Raw genomic sequence first — 22,099 nt, forward strand, 5'->3', positions numbered from 1 at the left:
GTGTGGTTGAGCTTCATAGGAGTACTTTGATAGCAGCCGCGGGGGCTGCCATGAAAGCCAATCGGTGCCTTGCGATCATTGCACTTGGGCACCAACACAGTCACCTAAAACGCTGATGTACACAGAAAACATTATGGGGAAAACTTTTGTTTGTTTTGACCAACACTTGCCCACTCCCTCCTTCCAGAAAAAAAAAAAACTCAAAAATGACAACAAAAAACCCATGTCTTGATAGTGTTAATACATCCTTACATCTAGTGATGAGTGCTCGTTACTCGAGTTTTCCTAGGGTGTTTGGGTATGCACCAAGTATCGCAGGTGCTAGTGACATGTTTGAGTCCCCTCGCCCGCATGTTTCCCGGCTGTCGGACAATCCCTGCATGTTTTGTGGGCGTCTAACAGCTGCGAAACATGTGGCCGTGGGGACTCTTGACATGTCACTCGAGCACCAGCGATACTCTGTGAGTACCCGAGCACTCTAGGCACAGTCGAGTAACGAGCACTTGTACTTAATCATTAGCTGCCACTTATTTGCCAGCTCTGGGTGCCTGATGCCATCCTTTCTAGGAAGCGTTGTCAGTTATCTACATTTACCAATAGCACTTTTCTGATGAGACCGCAGGTGACATTGCTAAGAGAGAGGGTCTTGGCGTATGGAAGTTGTCAGGAGGAACAGCAGGGTAATTGAGTTTAAGAAATGGATGCGATGGGGGAAGCTTGACGTGTATGAAAATTGTATTTCTATCCAGGAGGAGGAGGAGGCTCGTTACAGCGAGGATGATGCCCTTAAAACCACATTGAAATTGGAAAATAATGCCACTGAGACCCCTGCTCCAAAAGAGGAAAAGCCCAAGTCAAAGGGAGCAGTAACGGGGGAGCGTCAGAGTGGGGATGGACAGGTGAAAAATAACTTTTTTTTTTATTTATTTATTTTTTATCACTTCTCATTTTCCAAACCTATATTAATTGCATCTGCCTTATACTATGTAAGTCCCCTTGTGCTACTAAAACAGCTGTGGTCCAGAGGAGCTCTATAGGTGTCCTGTACAATCTGGCACCAAGATGTTGGCATCCAGTAATTTGGGATTTTGGGCCTTCATGGAATGGATTTGTATTTCTCTCTCGCTTCATTGGGGGACACCGGAAACTATGGATTTGTATTTCCTGCACATCCCATAGATCCTCATTTTGTTTGAGATCCGGAGAATATTGGGCCAAGTCACTGCCTTGAACTTTTTATGTTCTTGATTTGTTTCTTGAACAGTTTTTCCAGTGTAACGGGGCATTGTCCTACTGACAGGGGGCATTGTCCTACTGACAGAGAGCACAGCCATTTGCTAATAGTGCTGCCATGAAGGGTAGCACTTGGGGTCTTCAGCAAGTAGGTGCTGGTTTGTGGGACAGTATTAGGTCCCAAGTGTACTCTAAGAACGTAGAGCTGGTCATTGCACATATCCTCAGTTTGTCTTTTTCAAGTAATGCATCTTATTAACCCACATTTACTCGGTTGTCCACATGATATTAATGTTTACTTTAGGGCTACACTATATATCCTTGATAGGAGCCAGTGTCTTGAGATGATCCGTGTTATTCACTTTATTCGCTCCACCTGCTGTTATGTATTATGAGATTATTCCTCATTGCTTTACATATCCTATTCCTAGGAGAGCACAGAGCCAGACGAGAATAAGACCACCAAGAAGTCTCAGAAAAGACTAGATGACGATGAAGACCGGAAGAATCCAGCCTATATTCCTCGCAAGGGACTCTTCTTTGAGCATGACCTGCGTGGACACACAAATGATGAGGAAGTCAGGTGAGAGCATCTGCTAGTAGGATATTTGTCTGCGGTGTCTGTTGTTTTTTGTTGTTGTTGTTTTTTTTTAATGTGTTTCCTCTAGCTGGAAATCAATGTAATCACTGAATAGAATTTCTGTTTCAGGCCTAAGGGACGCCACCCTCGCAAACTTTGGAAGGATGAGGGTCGGTGGGAGCACGATCGGTTTCGGGAAGATGAGCAAGCTCCAAAGTCTAGAAATGAACTAATAGCTATGTATGGTTATGACATCCGGTCATGTAAAAATTCAGAGGAGATTCGCCCACGTCGACCAAGAAAGCCAAGGTTTGTTAACCACTATGTATTTTTTTGTCCTGTTACTGGTTTTGAGGGGAGAGGAGGTAGTACCAGCTTGTTTGTTTTTTGTTTTTTTTGTGCTTGAAGTTAGAAGCTCTGTATTAAAGAATTGCATTATAAATGTTGAATAATCTTTGCAGGTACAGCAGTCCTCAAAGGGAAGACCAAGAGGAAAAACCTAACAGACCTTTACCAAACCGTTACCAAGAGTTTAATTCTGCCCCTCCACAAAGAACCTACAACAATCGCAGTGTTCCCAATCACAGCAGAACTCCTCCTAATAGGACCTATCCTCGGCAAGGATACAAAGATCACCGTTCTGCCAGCTACCCTCCAGAAGATGGCCCTGCCCCACATGCTCCTTCAGAGAGGAGGCAGGAGTATGGTAGTTATAGAGGGAGAAGCACGGAGCAGGCTGCCCCCCAACCCAGCGAAACGCCCACCGAAGCGCAAAACAAAGCTGAACCAACTCCCGAGAAACAAGTAGAAGATACATCGCCTCCACCGCCAGATCGGCCTGTGGAGAAGAAGTCTTATTCTAGAGTAAGGAGGAGTCGCATTAAAGGAGGAGAAGCAGGAAAAAGCATAGATGACACTACATTCCCTGAATTGCCGCCTCCTCCTCAAATGCCTAATGAAGTGGTTCCCGAGCCCTCTCCTCAAATACCTGTAGTGAAGCCTAGTGGATGGGAGCCTCCAGTAGAGGGCAGTGTGACAGGACTAGAACAGGAGATGTCACAGGTCAACATTTCGGATCAAAACTGGAGTCCTGGACAGTCGGCGTACATTTCTGCCCGTGGTAAGGAGTTGTCCTGCTTTGTGCTCGTACCATTAGTGTACAAGTCAACTATCTTTTGCTGTGATATTTAAGAAAATAAATACATTCCCCCCCCCACCCTCATGGTATTGACTGACATGTCCTGTGTATGTTGCACTAAAATCCTTCACCTGGACTTTTCATTCCTGGAGGTGGAGGCCTGAAAAGAAACACTGGACATGCTTAGTTACGAGAGCTAGGCCATTTCCTGGACTTGAGTTAATTTTACATAATGAAATTAGGCTGTTCTGCTCTACTAAGCTTCCACTGTGAAAGGTACCCTGGCTGCTCTGATGATCCTGGCCAGCCCTGTAATCATGGTATCCTGCCCATTATTAATGTGGCCACCTTAGTCAATTACTGGCTTCGGTAATCATGTGCCCCATATGCACATGTCACCACTTAGACCAGTGATTGGTTGCAGCATTCTCTAATCGATTGATGGGATGTCATCATTGCAGAAACTGCAATAGTCCTGGAGAGATGGCTCTGCAGCAACTGTGTCTTCAAGATATATGAAGCTTATTTCATTATTTTATACCTTTCCCCACTCTCTGCCCTCCAAAAGGAGTCTTTAGGGATTTCTTTACCATGTACCGCTCAGAAGTTAGTGATTTGGTTGGAAGAAATCCTCTGGCTCCATTTAATTACCTGTCTAGCTTCTATTGTCGCTTAACTTGAACCTTAGGCACAAATCATCTCAGCAGGATTTTTCTGTATGGTGCTCTGTATGTTAACACACATCATACATGCATTTTCTTTTCCAAATTTGTGAGTGGAAAATTTGCAACTGATAACATTAGGGGCATTAACCAATCTCACCCAGAGGAACCCCACTGCCCCAGACTCTGCATAGGCATAGACTGGGGTGAAGGTGGAGCCCTGATCCAATGGTGCACAGCATTTTCCATTCATGGTGGTAAGGGGTTTGTGAACAAATCTCATCTACACACTGCAGAAAATATCTGCAGCCCAAATTGGCATAGTGCCGATGTAAAATTCACAGCAACGGTCAATTTATGTTGCAGATCTTCACCGTTTCTCATGCAAAGGATGAAGTCTGTATGTAATGCATTTGCAGATTTTGATTTGCTGCGTGTGTGCGAACATTAAGCCCAATTTATCAGTGTTTATGCCACAAATCTGGTGTGTAATAAAGAAAAAACTTCAAGTCCCAAATTTTTGGCACAAGGCAAGGCTGACTTCTGGCGTTTTTGCCCACCTTTGACAAAGTGGGCAAAGCTGGGATGGGCCGGAGGATGGCAACTCCTGCTTGTCAAAGATTTGTAGTGTGGTACACATCACTCTTCAGATCAGATGCGCTGGATTCATTAAGAAAAAATAATGCTCTCAGTGTGAAAAATAAGATAATCTTGTAGCTATGATACCTTTTATTAAGATTCCTTAAGGGGCATGTGCTTCTTAATGAATCTTAGGTGCATCTGACACCAGCAAATTTCCTCATCAAGACTGGCACAACACCACCGGTCTCGATAAATCAAGTGTTGGAGGAAGTGAGGCAATAACTGACAAATTACATAATGTAATACATTGTAATGAAGTCCCCTCCAACAGTTGGCAAATAACATTTATTGATTGATTTTTTTTTTTTTTTTTTAATAAACTGACTAGATATGTCATTTACCTTTTACCAGGAATTCCAAATCACATTCACATGACAGGTGGCCCGCCTCAGTACAACCGCATGGAAGGAATGGTAAGTAACCTTGGATCACATCAGGCCTGGTTTTATTTTTAGTAAACAGGCTTTGTTTGGGTCGTAAAGTACAACTAGTAGGACAACCCCTTCTTAAACTAAATGTCCAGCCCCAATGAAACAAATAAACCTATACTCCCCTCCTGTGCCGCCTCTGTTCCAGCGGTGTCGGCATTCGCGGTCCCAGGGCTGTGATGCGGTGAAATGACACATGTCCATCATCCAAACAGCACTGGCGTCACTGTCTCCGCCTTCAGACCAACTGAACATGCAGCGGAAGTCCGGGCTACAGCTGAACTTGGACTTCCTCTTCATGCTCATTTCGACAGGAGGAGGAAACTGTGACACCAGCGCTGATTTCACCGCATCACAGTCCCGGAACTGAGAGTGCTGATACCGCTGGAACGGAGCCGCCACAGGAGGCGAGTATAGGTTTATTTATTTTATTGGGGCCGAACATTTAGTTTAAGAAGGGGTTGTCTAGTAGTGAACAACCCCTATAAGGCGCAGCAATTATTTTAACATTTTCAGTGGTGCATTCCAAATGCCAAAAACACCCATATATGGATTGGTGGCAGAGATCTAGGTATCTGTGCTGGTGTCTTCATCCACAGCATCCAATCTTGGAAATTGCGGTGGGTGCTCAACTGCATATGACAGGTGGCCTCCTGACACACACTGATTCATACAAAGGGGCTGTAAGGTTATCAATATGAGATTGGTGAGGATTCGGCACCCCACCGATTACATCTGACAGCTCTGGGAACTGGTGATAGGTAAAGACTTGCAGGGGGAACCCATAACTTTTTGGCTATGTGCACGCGTTCAGGTTTTTTTCGCATTTTTTTTGCGATTAAAAACGCTATAAAAACTCATTAAAAACGCATACATTATGCATCCTATCATTTAGAATGCATCCTGCATGTTTTGTGCACATGGTGCGTTTTTTTTCCCGTGAAAAAAACGCATCGTGGTAAAACAGCATGTTCATTAATTTTGCGGATTTTCTGCGTTTTTCCTGCGTTTTTCTATGCATTTGGGAAAAAACACAAAAAATGCGGTAAAAACGCATGCGGATTTCTGGCAGAAATGTCCGGTTTTTGTCAGGAAAATTTCTGCCAGAAATCCTGAGGTGTGCACATAGCCTTTCCAATGTAGTGGCTCCTGCTGGGTACTGTAGATCAGCTCCTATTCATCTGTGTGTGTGTTCCCTATCCTCTGACCTTATAATGGACTTATCCTTGGTTAATGCTATGGACCGTTATTCAGTTTTGACAACTGCATTGTAGTTCCTCAACAGCCTTTATATCTTGGATGCCATCTTGGGCCTCCTAGTTTTCTACCAGAATCAAGACAAATTATTTCCTGCACTAAAATGAGGGAAATGCCGAAACCACAACACAGAAACATTGGTATAAACTGCAAGCAAAATATTAGTTGTGTTCATTCACTCCATGACTGATAATTCCTTGCACTCTGGGGCCATACCACACTTGAAGGCCACATGGGTAGCAGGATAGCCCAGCATTAGTGCTTCTAGATACAAACGTTGCCATGTGGCTGGGTAAACTTTTTTTTTTTTTTTTCCCCTTATTTTCTTCTAGGGAGTTCAAAGTGGACGTGTGAAGCGATATTCCTCCCAGCGTCAAAGACCTGTGCCTGACCCTGCCCCCATGCACATCAGCCTTATGGAAGGACATTACTATGATCCACGTGAGTGTCAGTAAAGGTTTTCAGAGTTTCTCTTTTTTTTTTTTTTTTTGTTTGCTTTTTATACATCTCAAGACATTTTTGTTTTTTCTGTGCAGTCCAGTTCCAAGGACCAATATACACTCATGGGGAAAATCCTCCTTCTATTCCCCCCCAAGGGTTGATTGTACAGCAAGAAATGCACCTTCCTCACCCAGGTACTTCCAGTATCTTAATATTTGGTCTGCAGTGATTGATGCTGTGGTGTATAGTTGTACAATTATCACACAGATCTTTGACACTCTAGTCAGAGCCACATTTTAAATGGGAGCTTCCGTTAAGGAAAACAAACAAAAAATCCTTTGTTGAAAATGTTCAGGATGAAGACACTCTTTCACTAATGTTAACACATGGGGTGGCTGCAAAAAGCTGTTGAGTTTTCCTTGATGCCTAAAACTTTACAGACTCCTCAGTGATCTATATGGCACTCTGGTCATATATGCAGTACTGTGCAAAACTTTTAGGCAACTGTGGAAACAAAATATTGCAATGTAAAAAAAAAGTTTTAACCCCTCAAGGACCGGGGGTATTTCCATTTTTGCGTTTCCATTTTTTGCTCCCCTTCTTCCCAGAGCCATAACTTTATTTTATTGTCAATACGGCCATGTGAGGGCTTGTTTTTTGGGAGACTAGTTGTACTTTTGAACGATACCATTGCTCTTACCATACCGTGTACTGGAAAACGGGGAAAAAATATCTAGGTGCGGTGAAATTGCAAAAAAAAGTGCAATTCCACAGTTGTGTGCGTTTTTTTTTTGTTTGTTTGTTTGTTTTTTTTAGCCATGTTCACTGAAAGCTAAAACTGACCCTCCATTATGATTCTCCAGGTGATTTGTATAGGTTCTTTGTTATTTAAGTGGTAAAAATAAAAATCCAAAGTTTGTAAAAGAGAAAAAAAAAACCCCTCCATTTTCTGAGACCTGTAGCTTCTCCATTTTTAGGGATCATTAAATGAAGCAGAAACGGCTGTTATGAGGCTTAAAACTGTGTTAGGAATGGCCAAACGCTGTTATATTATACACCAAGACTGAGCACAGCAATACGATTCAAGGTAGTTCTATTGCATCAGCAAGGTCTCTCCCAGGCAAACATTTCAAAGCAGACTGAGGATTTATGATGTGGTGTTCAAGCTCTTTTGAATTGGCACGAAGAAATGGGCAACTTTGAAGACTATAGACGTAGTCCTTGATCAAAGAAACTTGGTGCAGCAGATTAAAGATACAACATGCTAACTTACCATCGATATCGGAAGATGTCCAGCAGCGTCGTTGGCACTGGCAGCAACCACTGGGACCCAACTACATCAGTCTATTGCTTTGAAAAATGTGGCCGAAAATTTTGTTTTTTCCAGAAGGATTGCAGCCTAAAAGTCATAACTTCGACATGGAAACAAGTGACTCAAGTAGGCAAGAAAACATAACAACTGTGGTGCAAAAAAAATGGCTGCAGGTGCTCTGGACTTTTGAGTGGAAATGTGAAGTATTTGTCTGTAACAGAAGGCAGGTTGTTCACCAAAGGACTGGGAAGTGATACACTGAGTGTCTGCAGGCCTCAGTGATGTAAGGTGAAGGCTGCATTTCAGCAAATTAAGGGGTTTGCTTATGATTAGACAGATATTTATCCATCATCCTATACCATCAGGGAGAGGTATGTGTTTGACTCCAAATGTATTCTGCAGGGAGACATTAGGAACTATATTTATGTGTCCATACATGTGAGTGGTGTTGCAGCTTAGCCTCATCTACGCCTGCTTCATACAGCCCAAGAAATAACATTCGTTTTCAGCCCCAGTATGAATAGAAATTCCAGGATTCCCTACTAAAAGGTCTTTAGAATTGGGCATGTGCAACAGTTTTTTTATTTTTTCTCTTGGTGGTTGTGTTGCTTGAAATGTGTTAATTCAATCTTGTTAAAAGTGAATTTACCCTCACCCAGTGTTACGGGATAATTTAGTCTGTTATGTATTTCAGGTTTGCACCCGCACCAGCCTGCTGCTCCGATGCCTACCCCAAACCTTTACCCTGGCCCAGTTCCTATCCCACCTGGACAGCCACCTCCGCAACAGTTATTACCTCCTCCCTACTTTACTGCCCCTCCTAGTGTCATTAATTTTGGAAATCCAACATACCCGTATCCTCCAGGAGCCCTTCCTCCACCACCGGCTCATTTATACCCTAATACACAGGTAAGCTGATAGACTTGCTGTAAAATATTACAATTCGAGCCACACACTCGAGTGTACACAAAGCTGAGCACCGAAGAGATCCATAATATTAAAATCACTTTTAGTGAAACAAAAAAATTTAAAACAGAAAAACAGCAGTGTTTGCTACAGTGGACGCTAGTGTGGCCAAAAATATGAACAATGTGTACAATCCAGATAATGTAGGATATATCAATATGTAGAAGGGGTATTAGAAAAATTCCAAGTTCTGTGACATCCATCCCCCCCCCAATCTAAAAATGATTCCTATTACGCACCTGGGATATCATATGTCAAAAACCAAGTACCTAGAAAAAGGTCTAACTGGTACACTGATAATACACAAAATACACACAAGCATCAAACCCAATACTGTCATCGATCAAGAGGGGGTCCTAGAATTTCACTTGTGCCATTCCAGTGAACAGAGAAAATAGAAAGAGTTAAGTGTGATTATGGTTGAGGAGGAACTATTAAAATCCACCCCGTATACACAAATAAAGCCTCCCATGCCAATTCTTTTGTGAAGAAAGTCCCTTTATAATTTTAGTACCCATGTGTAGATATGGTGGCAGATTACAGGAATCATGGATGGCCAGCTCTAGCGTCCCCTCACCCCGACGCACGTTTCACCGCCAGCTTCTTCCTGGGGCATTATATGCATCATAATGTGTGTGTGTATGTATGTATATATATATATATATATATATAATTTATTTATTGGGGGTTTCACTCACTCAGGTGCGACGGCTGACACTCAGGAGGCAGGTTCCAACAAAAGTTCAAAGGTTTATGGCTCCATAAACCAACTATCATAAACAGAAAACAAATAGCCTTTAGCTCAGGCAAAGGAAAAACAAGTGTCCATTCCTTCAGGCTCAGTCCTGGACCCTTAACACACTCTGGAGGCTAGCACCTCCACACATATCTACTGTGTTAAGCATTAGGCTTTCTTTTATAGGTCTAACCACACCCAGAACCCATCACATGATCAGACGTGTGGTTGTGACATCACCACAGGTCCTGACACACATATAGGTAGCTATGGTTACATCACAGCGGCAAGCCATCTATGTGACACACATCTCCCGTCGATTAGACACCCTTTAGCCACGCTACATACCTCCCCCCTCTGCCTAAAGCCGTGGGGCTTGGCACTTTCCCCCACTAGACAAGGGATTCTTGACAGGGCATCAGCATTACCATGCAGCTTCCCGGCCCTATGTTCCACATGGAAACAGAAGTCCTGCAGGGCTAAGAACCAACGGGTGACCCTAGCATTTCTACCCTTCGTTTCCCTCATCCATCTAAGTGGGGCATGGTCGGATAACGGTCTAAATTTACGTCCCAGCAGATAGTACCGTAATGTGTCCACCGCCCACTTTATGGCCAAGCACTCCTTCTCTACGACTGAGTAGTTCTTTTCAGACGGGGACAGCTTCCTACTCAGAACAGGATGCTCCTCCCCATGTAGTTCTTGGGAAAGGACTGCTCCTACCCCAACATCTGAGGCATTTGTCTAAAGAATAAACTCTTTCTTGAAGTTTGGGGCCATCAGAACGGGTTGCTTACACAGAGCCTCTTTCATTTCTTGGAAGGCTGACTCTGTTTCTTCGGACCCTCAGTCAGAGGCGCAGCCATCGTGGCGAAGTTTGGGATGAACCTCCTGTAATATCCCACGATTCCCAGGAAGGCTTTAACTTGCTTTTTGGGAACTGGTTTTGGCCATGTTTGAATTGCCTCCACTTTACTGATTTGGGGTTTTATTTCTCCATGACCCACTATATATCCAAGGTACTTAGCTTCTTCTTTACCCAAGGCACACTTCTTCGGGTTTATTGTAAACCCCGCCTCTCTTATAGCATCAAACACCGCTTGGACCTTTTCCAGATGACTCTCCCAGTCCGGGCTAAAGATGACGATATCATCCAGGTACGCAGCAGCGTATGCCTTATGGGGTGCAAGGATTCTATCCATAGCCCTCTGGAAGGTCGCCGGAGCTCCCTGTAGGCCAAACTGCATCTGGACATACTGGAAGCATCCATCTGGTGTAGAAAACGCCGTCTTCTCCTTGGCTTCCTGTGCCATGGGGATCTGACAATACCCCTTCGTCAAATCCAAGGTGGTTATGTACCTGGCGGGCCCAAGCCTTTCGATGAGCTCATCAACGCGGGGCATGGGATATGCGTCAAACTTGGAGACTTCATTCAACTTCCTATAGTCGTTGCAAAATCTCCACTCCCCATCAGGTTTTGGGACCAGGACAATTAGGCTCGACCAACCGCTCTTAGATTCTTCAATGACTCCAAGCTTCAACATACGCTCCACTTCCTTGGAGATTACTTCTCGACGTGCCTCAGGAATTCGATAGGGCTTCATGTTCACCCGCACATGTGGCTCTGTCAGGACCTCGTGCTCTATGACCTTGGTGTACCCGGGCAACTCTGAAAACAGGTCCCTGTTCTTCTGAAGTAACTCCCGGCACTGCTGTTTCTGGGCCTTCGAAAGCGTCTCCGCTATATTAGGCTACGTTCACATTTGCGGTCAGCGTCGCAGCGTCGGGCGCCGCAGCGTCGGGCGCCGCATGCGTCATGCGCCCCTATATTTAACATGGGGGCGCATGGACATGCGGTGCACTTGCGTTTTGCGCCGCATGCGTCACTGCGGCGCCCGCGTCCGGGCGCAGAGGACGCAGCAAGTTGCATTTTTGCTGCGTCCAAAATCAATGAAAAAAAGGACGCATGCGGCGCAAAACGCAGCGTTGTGCATGCGTTTTGCTGCGTTTTTGTTTGCGTTGTGCGTTGCGGCACCGACGCTGCGGCGCACAACGCAAATGTGAACGTAGCCTTAGCCCCTCCAACCTCACCTTCTGGGTTGCTGAGGAAAGACGGAGTAACTGCCGGCTCTATCTTGCCATGGCTTGATGAGGTTGACATGGTAGACTTGGATTGGTTTCCGTCTACCTGGTTGGTGAATTTTATAGTTTACCTCACCAAGCTCCTCATCCCCATCCAGTACACAAAAAGGAAACCTGTCTGTCTATGGGTGTGGCGATACCTTTTTAGGGTTCATTGGTTCCCTACTCTTGCTAGCGACCTCGGAACCCTTACCCCACAAATCCCAAAACAAACAGAAATCCCGACCAATAATTATAGGGTGCAACAAGTCCCGAACAACACCGACTTCATGGGACTCAGTACCACACGCCGTTTCAATATCCACCCTGGCCATAGGGTAGTCCTTTGCATCACCATGTATGCACCGCACGCCGACCTTCTTTCCCGGGAGCAGGTGGAGAGGGAAAGTGGCCGTCACCAGGGTCACTAAGCTCCCCGAGTCTAACAGCGCCGTTACTGCTCGACCGTTCACTTTTACAGAACATGCTTGAGGCCCCTCATTGGGCGGAGAGTTCACACTGCAGGATGGATATGCATAGTATGAACTACGGCGTCCCATGCTGCAGTCCATCTGCTCAGTGGTCTGGGAACAACGGGCAGCTATATGTCCAGGCCCGTGGCACCTCCAGCAAATTAATATCACCCGTAGGGACCTTGGGCACCACCTCCCCAGCCCTTTGTGACCTTGGACGCCCCACCCCTTTTTGGGACTCAGCACCTTTCTGGGACCCCCAGTACGGCATGGGCTGCCTCCCGAAGGAGCCTTCCATCCCTTGGTATCTCTCGATCAGTTCGTCGGCATTCTGGGGATCACCCTGGGCAACCCAAGTCTGTATGGACCTCGGGAGGGAATGCACAAACCGATTCATCATCACCCGTTCTACCATCTGTGCAGGCGTAGAGGTCTCTGGCTGCAGCCATTTCTGGACCATGTGCAACAGGTCAATCATTTGGGAGCGAGGCGGTTTATCCCGGTGATAGGCCCAGCAGTGAATTCGCTGTGCCCTAACAGTCAGTGTCACCCCCAAACGTGCGAGAATCTCGGCTTTCAATTTGTGATACTCCTTGGCATCCTGCAAGGTTAAATAGTACGCCTTCTGAGGTTCCCCCGTCAGGTAAGGCGCCAATACCTCTGCCCACTGCTCTGGCGGAAGTTTCTCCCTCTCAGCGACCCTCTCAAACACCGTCAGGAAGGCCTCAACATCATCCCCGGGAGTCATTTTCTGCAATGCGCGTCTTACCGTCTTCCGGACGTGGGTGTCATCAGCCAGACCTGGGGTTGGGGTGCTCGTCTTGCCCTGGATGGCGGTTGCCAGAAGCTGCATCTGCTGCCGTTGCTCCTGCTGGTTCTGTTGTATCTGCTGCATCAACAGCCTGTTGGTCTCTTGCTGTACCTGCTGCCGTTGCCCTTGCTGTGATTGCAACTGGACCAAGTGTTTCAGCAGGTCCTCCATTTTCCCTGGCAATGCTTGCTGGCTTACAGCAGACTTGACCCAGGACATTCAAAAATAGACTTACGTCTCCACTGGGAACGCTGCCCGCACGTCTACCACCAATTGTAGGGGTTTCACTCACTCAGGTGCGACGGCTGACACTTAGAAGGCAGGTTCCAACAAAAGTTCAAAGGTTTATTGCTCCATAAACCAACTATCATAAACAGAAAACAAATAGCCTTTAGCTCAGGCAAAGGAAAAACAAGTGTCCATTCCTACAGGCTCAGTCCTGGACCCTTAACACACTCTGGAGGCTAGCACCTCCACACATGTACTGTGTTAAGCATTAGGCTTTCTTTTATAGGTCTAACCACGCCCAGAACCCATCACATGATCAGACATGTGGTTGTGACATCACCACAGGTCCTGACACACATATAGGTAGCTATGGTTACATCACAGCGGCAAGCCATCTATGTGACACATATCTCCCGTCGATTAGACACCCTTTAGCCACGCTACTATATATATATATATATATTATAATATTCACAAAAAAGGAACAGCACAAACTTTAAACTTATCTCCGGGTGCAATTTCCTCCAGGTAACCTGTTCACCGGTTAACTCAAATGCGTAAAGTCCAAAAAAGAAGGCAGCACTCAATTTTCCATATGACTGTGCAGAGTTTAATCAGACCACATGTCTGTGCAGCGACGTTTCGGCTCTGAATGAGCCTTTCTCAAGCAGTGGTTACATCAGCTGTGTGCATATTTATACCTTTTTAACATGATCCTTAATAAGTGCCATTTGTGTCCAATAAGATGCAATACAATTCTAAAAATCCTTCACATGTTCAATTTGCCCTCTAGTGGTATCTTTGTAAAGTGCATATGTGCTTTTGTGCAAAATAAGTTATATATTAGTAAACTAATCCATCCAAACATTGTACTGTATATATTATGTTCATATTCCACTTGTTCTTACCCCCAGTGTGACCCGCTACTATTGGAGGACAGCATTTTTCTCAGCGTTCCTACGATTCAACTGCGCATGTCCAGCGCGTCATATGACTATGTCGGGCTGCCGGCCAATCCAAGTATCAGAATACCGGCGCATGCGCAAACGCGCTATATGTCGCCATCTTTGTAGTGGCATATCATCCTGTTATGCTAATCCATTATTCTATGACGGGCGCGGGAGCTTGGGCATTCAACACCGTCTTGATCACATAATCTTGCTAAATAGCGGGCAGTCTTTTCCAGCACCACCAACTTTGTAGTGTCCTCATCTGATGATGCCCGCAATATTTTTTAGATACAATGTTCATAACACTGCCCTGACTTCCCAGGCTCAGCCTTCCCCAGGCCATCCCCGAGGGTCACATAGCGTTCCACCAGTTGCAATTAACCCTCTCAGGTCAAACTGCCCCAAGTTTGAACCACTATATAGCAGCAGCACTTTTTTTTTTTTTTTTTTTTTTGTGATCACACTAGAACAAAAGAGTAACAAATAATGTCAAAAAAATATAAAAGAGACATTATATATATTTAAACTGCTTTTATTGGCCCACAGTCTGACAATTTAAGGAATAGCAATATAGTTTTACCAAAATTAGACTCAATATTACATACTCAAATAGAATATTCAAAATATGCTTTTCTGAATGTCCTCCATATTTGCAGGGTCCCTCTGGGTAATCATCAAGTCTTGTTTGGATACTAGACAACATCTAGATAAAACAAATATAAAATTAGGAACATACATATTGACAATTATATCAGCATGCTCCTACATTTAAAAATAGTAAATACTATATCTAAGGACTTCACCATATTAGGTATTAGATTACTGAGCGTTCTCATAATATTGTATGTATCTTAAAATCTGCATTGAGGCCCCTGGGTCTAAGGGTATTTAGTTCATATATCCACATCAATTCTCGTTTTTGAGAATCTGTTCCCTATCCCCTCCTCTTCGCTGTATTGGGACAGCATCTATAATCCTACATTTTAGATCTTTTTCCATGTGTTTACATTCAACGAAGTGTTTGGGGACTGGGAGGTCCATTCTATTTTTTCTAATGGTATATCGATGTTGATTCATTCTCGTTTTGAATTCGCAAGTTGTCTCACCCACATACCATAAATTGCAAGGGCATGTCAACAGGTAAATTACATACTCAGAGCTACAGGTCAAGTATTGTTTAATTTCATATGTTTTTCCTGTTACTGGGTGCTGAAAAGTAGATCCTTTGATTGTGTTTGCAATTTATGCAATTCAGGCAGGGGAAACATCCCTTTCTCTTATATCCCGTTAGTGACCTTTGGGTACTTTTTTTTTAGAACCAATATCTGATTTGATTAGGATGTCCTTTATATTCCTATTTCTTCTGTATGAGTTTAGTGGTGGCATTCTGAACTCCTGGACATCAGGGAGACATTTTCCTAGCATTGACCAATGTTTTTTAATAATGTTTGCAATTTCTCTACTCTCTTCTCCATATGTAGAGACAAATGGGATCCTATTGTATACCTTCATACGTTTCTCTTTTCGTCCTCTGTTTAATAATTCCATTCTATCCTTTTCCATTACCTTATTTCTTGTCATTTGCAACAACTCCCTAGGATATCCTCTGTTTAAAATTTTTTTTACCAACAGATCTATTGCTGCATCAACTTTATCCTCTTCTTTTACAATATGTCTAACCCTTAATAGTTGGCTCAATGGAATAGATCTTTTCATGGATCTTGGATGCTGGCTGTCATATAGAAGCAGGTTATTTTTGTCCGTTTCCTTTACAAACAATGTAGTTGTCAGTTGACCATCTCTCAATTCAATAAGGACATCCAAAAATTGGATTTCAGATTTAGACTTTACTAATGTAAATTTAATTGTTTGGTCAACTGTATTCAAAAATGCATGGAAATCATCCAATTCATTTATTGTACCTGTCCAAAGGATGTGAAGGATTTTATAATTGTATTGCATCTTATTGGACACAAATGGCACTTATTAAGGATCATGTTAAAAAGGTATAAATATGCACACAGCTAATGTAACCACTGCTTGAGAAAGGCTCATTCAGAGCCGAAACGTCGCTGCACAGACATGTGGTCTGATTAAACTCTGCACAGTCATATGGAAAATGGAGTGCTGCCTTCTTTTTTGGAATATATATACATATATATATATATATATATATATATATATATATATATATATATATATATATATATATATATATATATATATATATATATATATATATATATATTCATTAATAAATGAGTTTTTATGCATGATTAATACAGTGTAATTTGTTTTAAATTTGGACCCTCTAGGCCCAGCCCCAGGTATATGGAGGGGTAACGTATTATAACCCTGTACAGCAGCAAGTTCAGCCGAAGCCTTCACCGCCACGGCGTACATCACAACCTGTCACTATAAAACCACCACCACCAGAGGTAACGTGTCTGAGATTGTGACATTTTTCCCTTGATTGTTACTCTGTGATTATGGTTCTCTAACTGCTTCTGACCACCTTTAGACTTTTAAACGTCCCGGCGGTCTCGCTCCTACTCTGCAGTCACTGTATAGGAGCGCAGCTGCAGAGCGATCATAAGCTATGGAAGCAGTGATCTGGGTGTCTGACACCATAGAGAAGGCAGAGACGGTTTATTACCATCTGTATCTTCTCTATCACTGTATACACAGTAGTAAAGAAGCGTTTTGTATGCAGTAATAAGAAGCACTGACAACGCTTCCTCCGCACAAATCAATCATGTGATCGCTGTCTATAGGGAGACAGTTCTGCTATGCATCCACATTTCCCTTGTAACTGGGCATAATATGCCAGCCTAAGTTACAAATGAAATAAGATGAAAATAAAAATAGTTTAAATTATTGAAATGCCTCCTCTCTAGAGATCTTATATGATCTTATTGAGGGCCCAGTGGGTAAAATAGATGAAAAATAAAATGAACAAATAAAAGGAAAAAAAATGCCATTGCAAACCCAAATTGCTTTTTATTACCCCGGCCTTTTGTAAACATAAAAAAATAATAATTGTTAAAGAATTGGGAACACATTTTTTTTTTTTTAAATGTATCTCAGTTGGCCTTTGTGGTAATGTAAAAAAAATAATCAAAAAGTTATTTCCCTTATTGTCCTATTGATATCGCCTGATATCTGCAAAAAACAAACAATACATCAGTAATCTACAAATAAAGCCTCATGTCTCATGAAAAAAGATACAAACATTTGTTTAATATCTGCGAGAAAAAAAATTCTACAGCTCTTTGAACCATGAAAATTGAAAATGTGACAGGTCAGGAACTGGGAATAATGGTCTGGTCTTGAACTGGTTAATTCATTTGCTGCAACGTAATACTGTATTTCCACTGAAGCTGCTACTACTAAGGAAATATATGGCCGTCTGGGTTCAGTTGTGTTTTGAGAGCGTTTTTAAACTTAGCAAAAATGTGAGTTGGAAAAATCTGCAATGTGTGGATTTGCAAAAATCTTAGAATATCCAAGCTGTGGGTATGAAAATGGACAACTTGCCGAAAAATAATTGCAGATTATGAGAACTCCACATGCATGCATTATGTAGACTGCAGCAGGTAATCAGTCACATAAATCTGTCACTCTTGACCGTCGCACTGTCACCTATCCACTGGATCACTGGGGGCCAGATGTTGGGATTAGAACCACTGACCACTGTGCTGCCCATCTTGGCCACAAGATGGCAGACAGGAGGAGTTAAAGTAACTGCTTGCATATTCACTTCTCCAGTAACTTGTGTGACCCTGACGAAGATGTGTCAAGTTCATCTTTGCCTTTGGAAATCCTCTTTTTTTCAGTGCCCATAGGTTTAGAGTTTATCCACTGACTGCATGCATGATGAGCTGCTACTGTCATCTCCTTAGCACACCTTGTGACCACGAGGAAACTGGATTCACAAGTCAATTGTTCTTGTGATCAGAGGGTTCCGGGTGAAATCCCCCTTCCACCATCTGTCCATTTTAATGTAGAAAATAATACATGCTTCTTTAAATCCTTTCTTTCAGGAAAACAGACACTTGAAGGTTAAAGAAAAGAGCAGCTCCTGAGCGAATGCTGTAAAAGGTTCCTTTCCTAAGAAGAGTGTCCTTGATTATAGAACAGTATTTTACCAGTACTTTTTTTTTTTTTTTTTTAAGTATTCCCTCCGGATATGTGGGATTACGCAAATTTTATTATATCTTCAAGTTGTTCTTTTACAGAATCTTGAAGCATTCACCAATATAAATATGTAATATTTGGTATGTTGATAGACCATTAATGTATATTGTTACATGTTTGGATATATGTAAGGAAAGTTTTAGTTTGCTGCGTGCCTAAGTTTCTTCTGTCTTCTTGTAAAGCTTTTTATTTGGAGAAAAAAAGTGCAAGTAAAAGTGCTGCTAATAAAAAGTATTCAATTCAATAGTGATATTAAAATGATGGTAAAGAAAGTGTTTCCAAGACTTTATCCTGGAGAGAACAAGTCATGAAAACAAGTTGAAATCAAGTTCTGACCCTTGACTGTAGTTTACATATACTTGGGTATTCCTTTATCATTAAAATTAGCAATACCACAAGGCATATAATAACTTCTTTTTTTTTTTCTTTGGTCTTGGGGCCCAAAGATTCTCTGTTGCGCTCTTTCAATTGTCCATAGTGACGTTCCTCCCAAGTAATCTTATTGTTTGCTGTTATATAGTTAAAGGGGGTTCCTGGAACAAATTTTTTTTTTTTTTTACTATGGACCTAAGAACTTACAGGCAGGTAGTTGCTACCCTGTACTGGCTCAGAGTGGTCACGGTCCGCCCATACCGGTGAATCTGCTGCTCACATCAACAAAGAAGCTGTTCCTCTTCCGTACTGCTCTGTCGATGGGGTGTGACTGCCGTTGTCATTCTGGTTGATGGCCAAGTTCCAGCAGTTAGGCAGTTGTCAATCAGCAAAACATCAGCAGTCAAGCACCGTCAGCAGAGCGGAAGAGAAATGGCTGCTCTGTTAACGTGACATTACGGGAAGCCGCAGGAGCGGCCCATGACTGCTCTCAGCAGGTAGAGATCGGTGGCAAGCAGACCAGGCAGTTAGCAACTATCTGCTTGTTAGTTTTTAGGCCCATAGTTTAAAAAAAAATAAATAAATCTCAGATAACTCTAAGTATGCCAGTACTGACCAATGCCCATATATCAGCAAACGGCTATGTAGCAAGGAAATGCCTATGCGATTTTCATATTGATCACATATTGAGTGGGTCAGCAACTCTGCACTTGTATAGGACCTCTTGCATAAAAAGAAAGTCAGCATTGCACGTAACAACCGACCACTGCTTGGATTTGCAACCATGTTCTGGGATGATGAATGATCTGCCATTAGATCACTATGGCCAGCATTTACTTTTCACCCACAGTTGTATATTGAAAAAAAACCTTGCTATGAAGAAAATCTTTATCCGTTATACACTTTTTTTTTTTTTTTTATATATATATAGAAGTCCTGCTTATAGCACTTCGCTCCATAAGGTTGAGTGTACACGTTGCATCGCAGACAAAACAGTGCCAACATGCTGCGGATTGGTTCAGTTTTTTTAGTTGAATGCAGCCAAGAACAATAAGGCTTTTTTTAATAGAGCTGGGGCAAAATGGTCTGTATGTCACTGCAGCTTTTTCTTTGTGTGAACCAAGCCTTAGGGTTCCTAGAGACTCGCACACATGCAGCTTCTATGTTAATGGTAATATAGTAGGGTATAATTGTTGACGACATAGCATATTGTGTCCTTAGCATCCTCAGTGGATGGTGTGGTGATGGGATTTGCTCATAAAGCACTGAAAACTATAGAAACTTTATAGGAACATAGTGGATACCAGTAATATCTTTATTTCTAGTGCAGGCCTGAGTGGACTGAGTGTGACCCATGGATATTCTTCTGTTCTGTGCTCCCTTAGGCTCTATGCTAGGCTTTGCAGTGTGTACGTTGGGGGTTTTCCTTCTAATGACGTCAATTGTTTCATAAAAGATGTTTCACCACATTAAAAAAAAAAAAAAAGTATATTATAGTTATCCCCAAATCTCCAGGGCTTATTACCACAGATGTTCAATGTTCAGGACAATTTGTTTTTTACCGAATAGAAACAGATCTTAGAGGAGGGACAACTTTCGTGCTGGAATCTGTCTTTGTTTGTAGGTGACGCTTAGGTTCTCGAATAGTTGACTAGAGATAACCTTGTAGTCGTATATCTAATGTCTGCACAATACAGCACATGAGTAGATGAGATCCATCAGTAGGGCGAGCAGCCTGTAGACGATGGAGATGCTGCAGGTAGATTGGGAGACACTGTTGTCAAAGAAATCCGTATGATGCTGAGAAGGCTCGTGCACACAACAGTCAGCATTTATTGGTTTTCACAGATTATACTTGCACCCATCCTAACCTTTGGGGCTGTGCACACGTCTGATGGTTTTCCGTGGACACTGACCTGGGCAGTTTTGAGCCAAGAGTCAGATCAAAATCAACAATGCAAGTCTATGGATATGTGGAAAATATCAGACCGCACTCCAGTGACATCCGACTGCAGTCCTATTTTTATGGACTGAATGGAGAAGATTGAGAGAGGTTTTTTTTTTTTTTTTTCCATCTTTGAGAAAAACAGATCTCACTTTGATCAGAGTCTGATTAGCATGATCAGACCATTTTTATCAGACGGAGAGGAAACATTTGTGTGAATCTACCTGTACACAAAAGGTCATTTATAACAAGTTTTCGTTTTTAAACTAGTAGTGGAATGTATGGGTTAAAGTACATATTTAGAAGGTATCTGCATTTGGTTAAAACGGGAAGACAAAAATCTTTGATTTGAGAAGTTCTCTGTTCTGAAGTTATTCAGAGTTTCGGCAGCTCCATTCCTTGCTTTGTGTTCCTCTGTTTTGTTGACGGTGTTATTGGTGCTTTGTATGAATGGGACTGCTCATTTCATGACCTTTTTCTGCTTCTATATTGGCTGTGGAGGAGAAAGGAGCTGGCTTAGCTCTTGTAAAGAGCAGCTAACCCCCTCCATACACAGCAATTGACAAAGCTTTATATCCCCTATTGTAAGGTTTGCAAAACTGTAAATGACTACCTTTTGATGTTGGTTCATCTAGGCTAAAGTGGCTTTGTAAACCACGTGTTAATTGCTTCCTTGCCTGAGTTTTCATACCAAGTGCTACACCTAGTCTGTTGCTTAGAAGTGTATCTCTAATCGCTGGCCGTGGATGGATTATCCTATTATTGTTCCCTTTCTTGCTTAGTCATGTTCTTGAAATGTTCTTGACCTAACCACACTGTGATGGCTTTATAATTTTTGTATCATTTTGTCCTGTGCAGGTGTTTTGTCCTTGAAAAAACAAACTGTATTTTTGTGAGAATTCTAAGTTAATAAAACTTTTGTTTGGAGGTTATCTCCAACTTTCATACAAGACTGTTTGCCTTTATTTGTTTTACACTGCTTATAAATCCACCTGTAAGAGTATTCTCTAAAACTTTTTGATATTGATCACCTATTCTTCAGACTCCCCAATACTCCTTGCCGATTGGCTGATTCAGCGAGCACTTTGTCCTCTTTGTCTAACAGGTATACAATGGCATGTAAAAGTTTGGGAAACCGTGGTCAAAATTACAGTTAATGTGAACAGTTAAGTTGAAGATTAAATTATCTCTCAAAGGCCTAAAGTTAAAGAGAACACCTTTCATTTTGTATTTTAGGCAAAAAAATAAAATAAGAAGGCTAAGAAGAAACTTAATAGCTGTCAACAAATATCTGAAGGGAATATTACATTGTTGAAGGATTATCCTTATTCTCATTTACACATGGAAACATGAGAAGCAATGGAAAGAAACTGAAGGAAAAGAAACAATTAGATATTTAAAAAAAAAAAAAAAAACCTTAACAGTGAGGGTGATGAATGAAGGGAACCCACTGCCACGAGAGGTGGTGAGTCCTCCTTCAATGGAAGTCTTCCAACAGAGGCTGGACAGACATCTGTCTGAGATGGTTTACTGAATCTTGCATTGAGCAGGTGGTTGGACATGATGACCCTGGAGGTCCCTTCCAACTCTTAACATTCTATGTTTCT

The 22,099-nt window shown here is 42.5% G+C and overlaps 1 protein-coding gene across 2 annotated transcripts in view; it reads left to right on the plus strand.

Annotated features, from left to right (window-relative positions):
- The window catches only part of CASC3 (CASC3 exon junction complex subunit), a 33,559-nt gene extending 12,117 nt beyond the window's left edge, over positions 1-21,442 (plus strand). The window contains exons 4-13 of one of the 2 annotated variants that reach the window (XM_077252384.1): positions 750-899; positions 1,665-1,816; positions 1,943-2,122; positions 2,275-2,933; positions 4,607-4,668; positions 6,273-6,381; positions 6,477-6,575; positions 8,388-8,602; positions 16,294-16,416; positions 18,022-21,442. In XM_077252384.1, coding sequence (XP_077108499.1) covers positions 750-899; positions 1,665-1,816; positions 1,943-2,122; positions 2,275-2,933; positions 4,607-4,668; positions 6,273-6,381; positions 6,477-6,575; positions 8,388-8,602; positions 16,294-16,416; positions 18,022-18,063 — 1,791 coding nt within the window. In that variant the 3' untranslated portion in view covers positions 18,064-21,442. Of the gene's footprint in view, positions 1-749; positions 900-1,664; positions 1,817-1,942; positions 2,123-2,274; positions 2,934-4,606; positions 4,669-6,272; positions 6,388-6,476; positions 6,576-8,387; positions 8,603-16,293; positions 16,417-18,021 lie in introns of both variants that reach the window. The other variant, XM_077252383.1, reaches the window with a different exon arrangement.
- Positions 21,443-22,099: the final 657 nt, after the last annotated feature.

Source organism: Ranitomeya variabilis, chromosome 4 (assembly GCF_051348905.1).
Source record: "Ranitomeya variabilis isolate aRanVar5 chromosome 4, aRanVar5.hap1, whole genome shotgun sequence".
In the NCBI taxonomy this organism is placed as follows: domain Eukaryota; kingdom Metazoa; phylum Chordata; class Amphibia; order Anura; family Dendrobatidae; genus Ranitomeya; species Ranitomeya variabilis.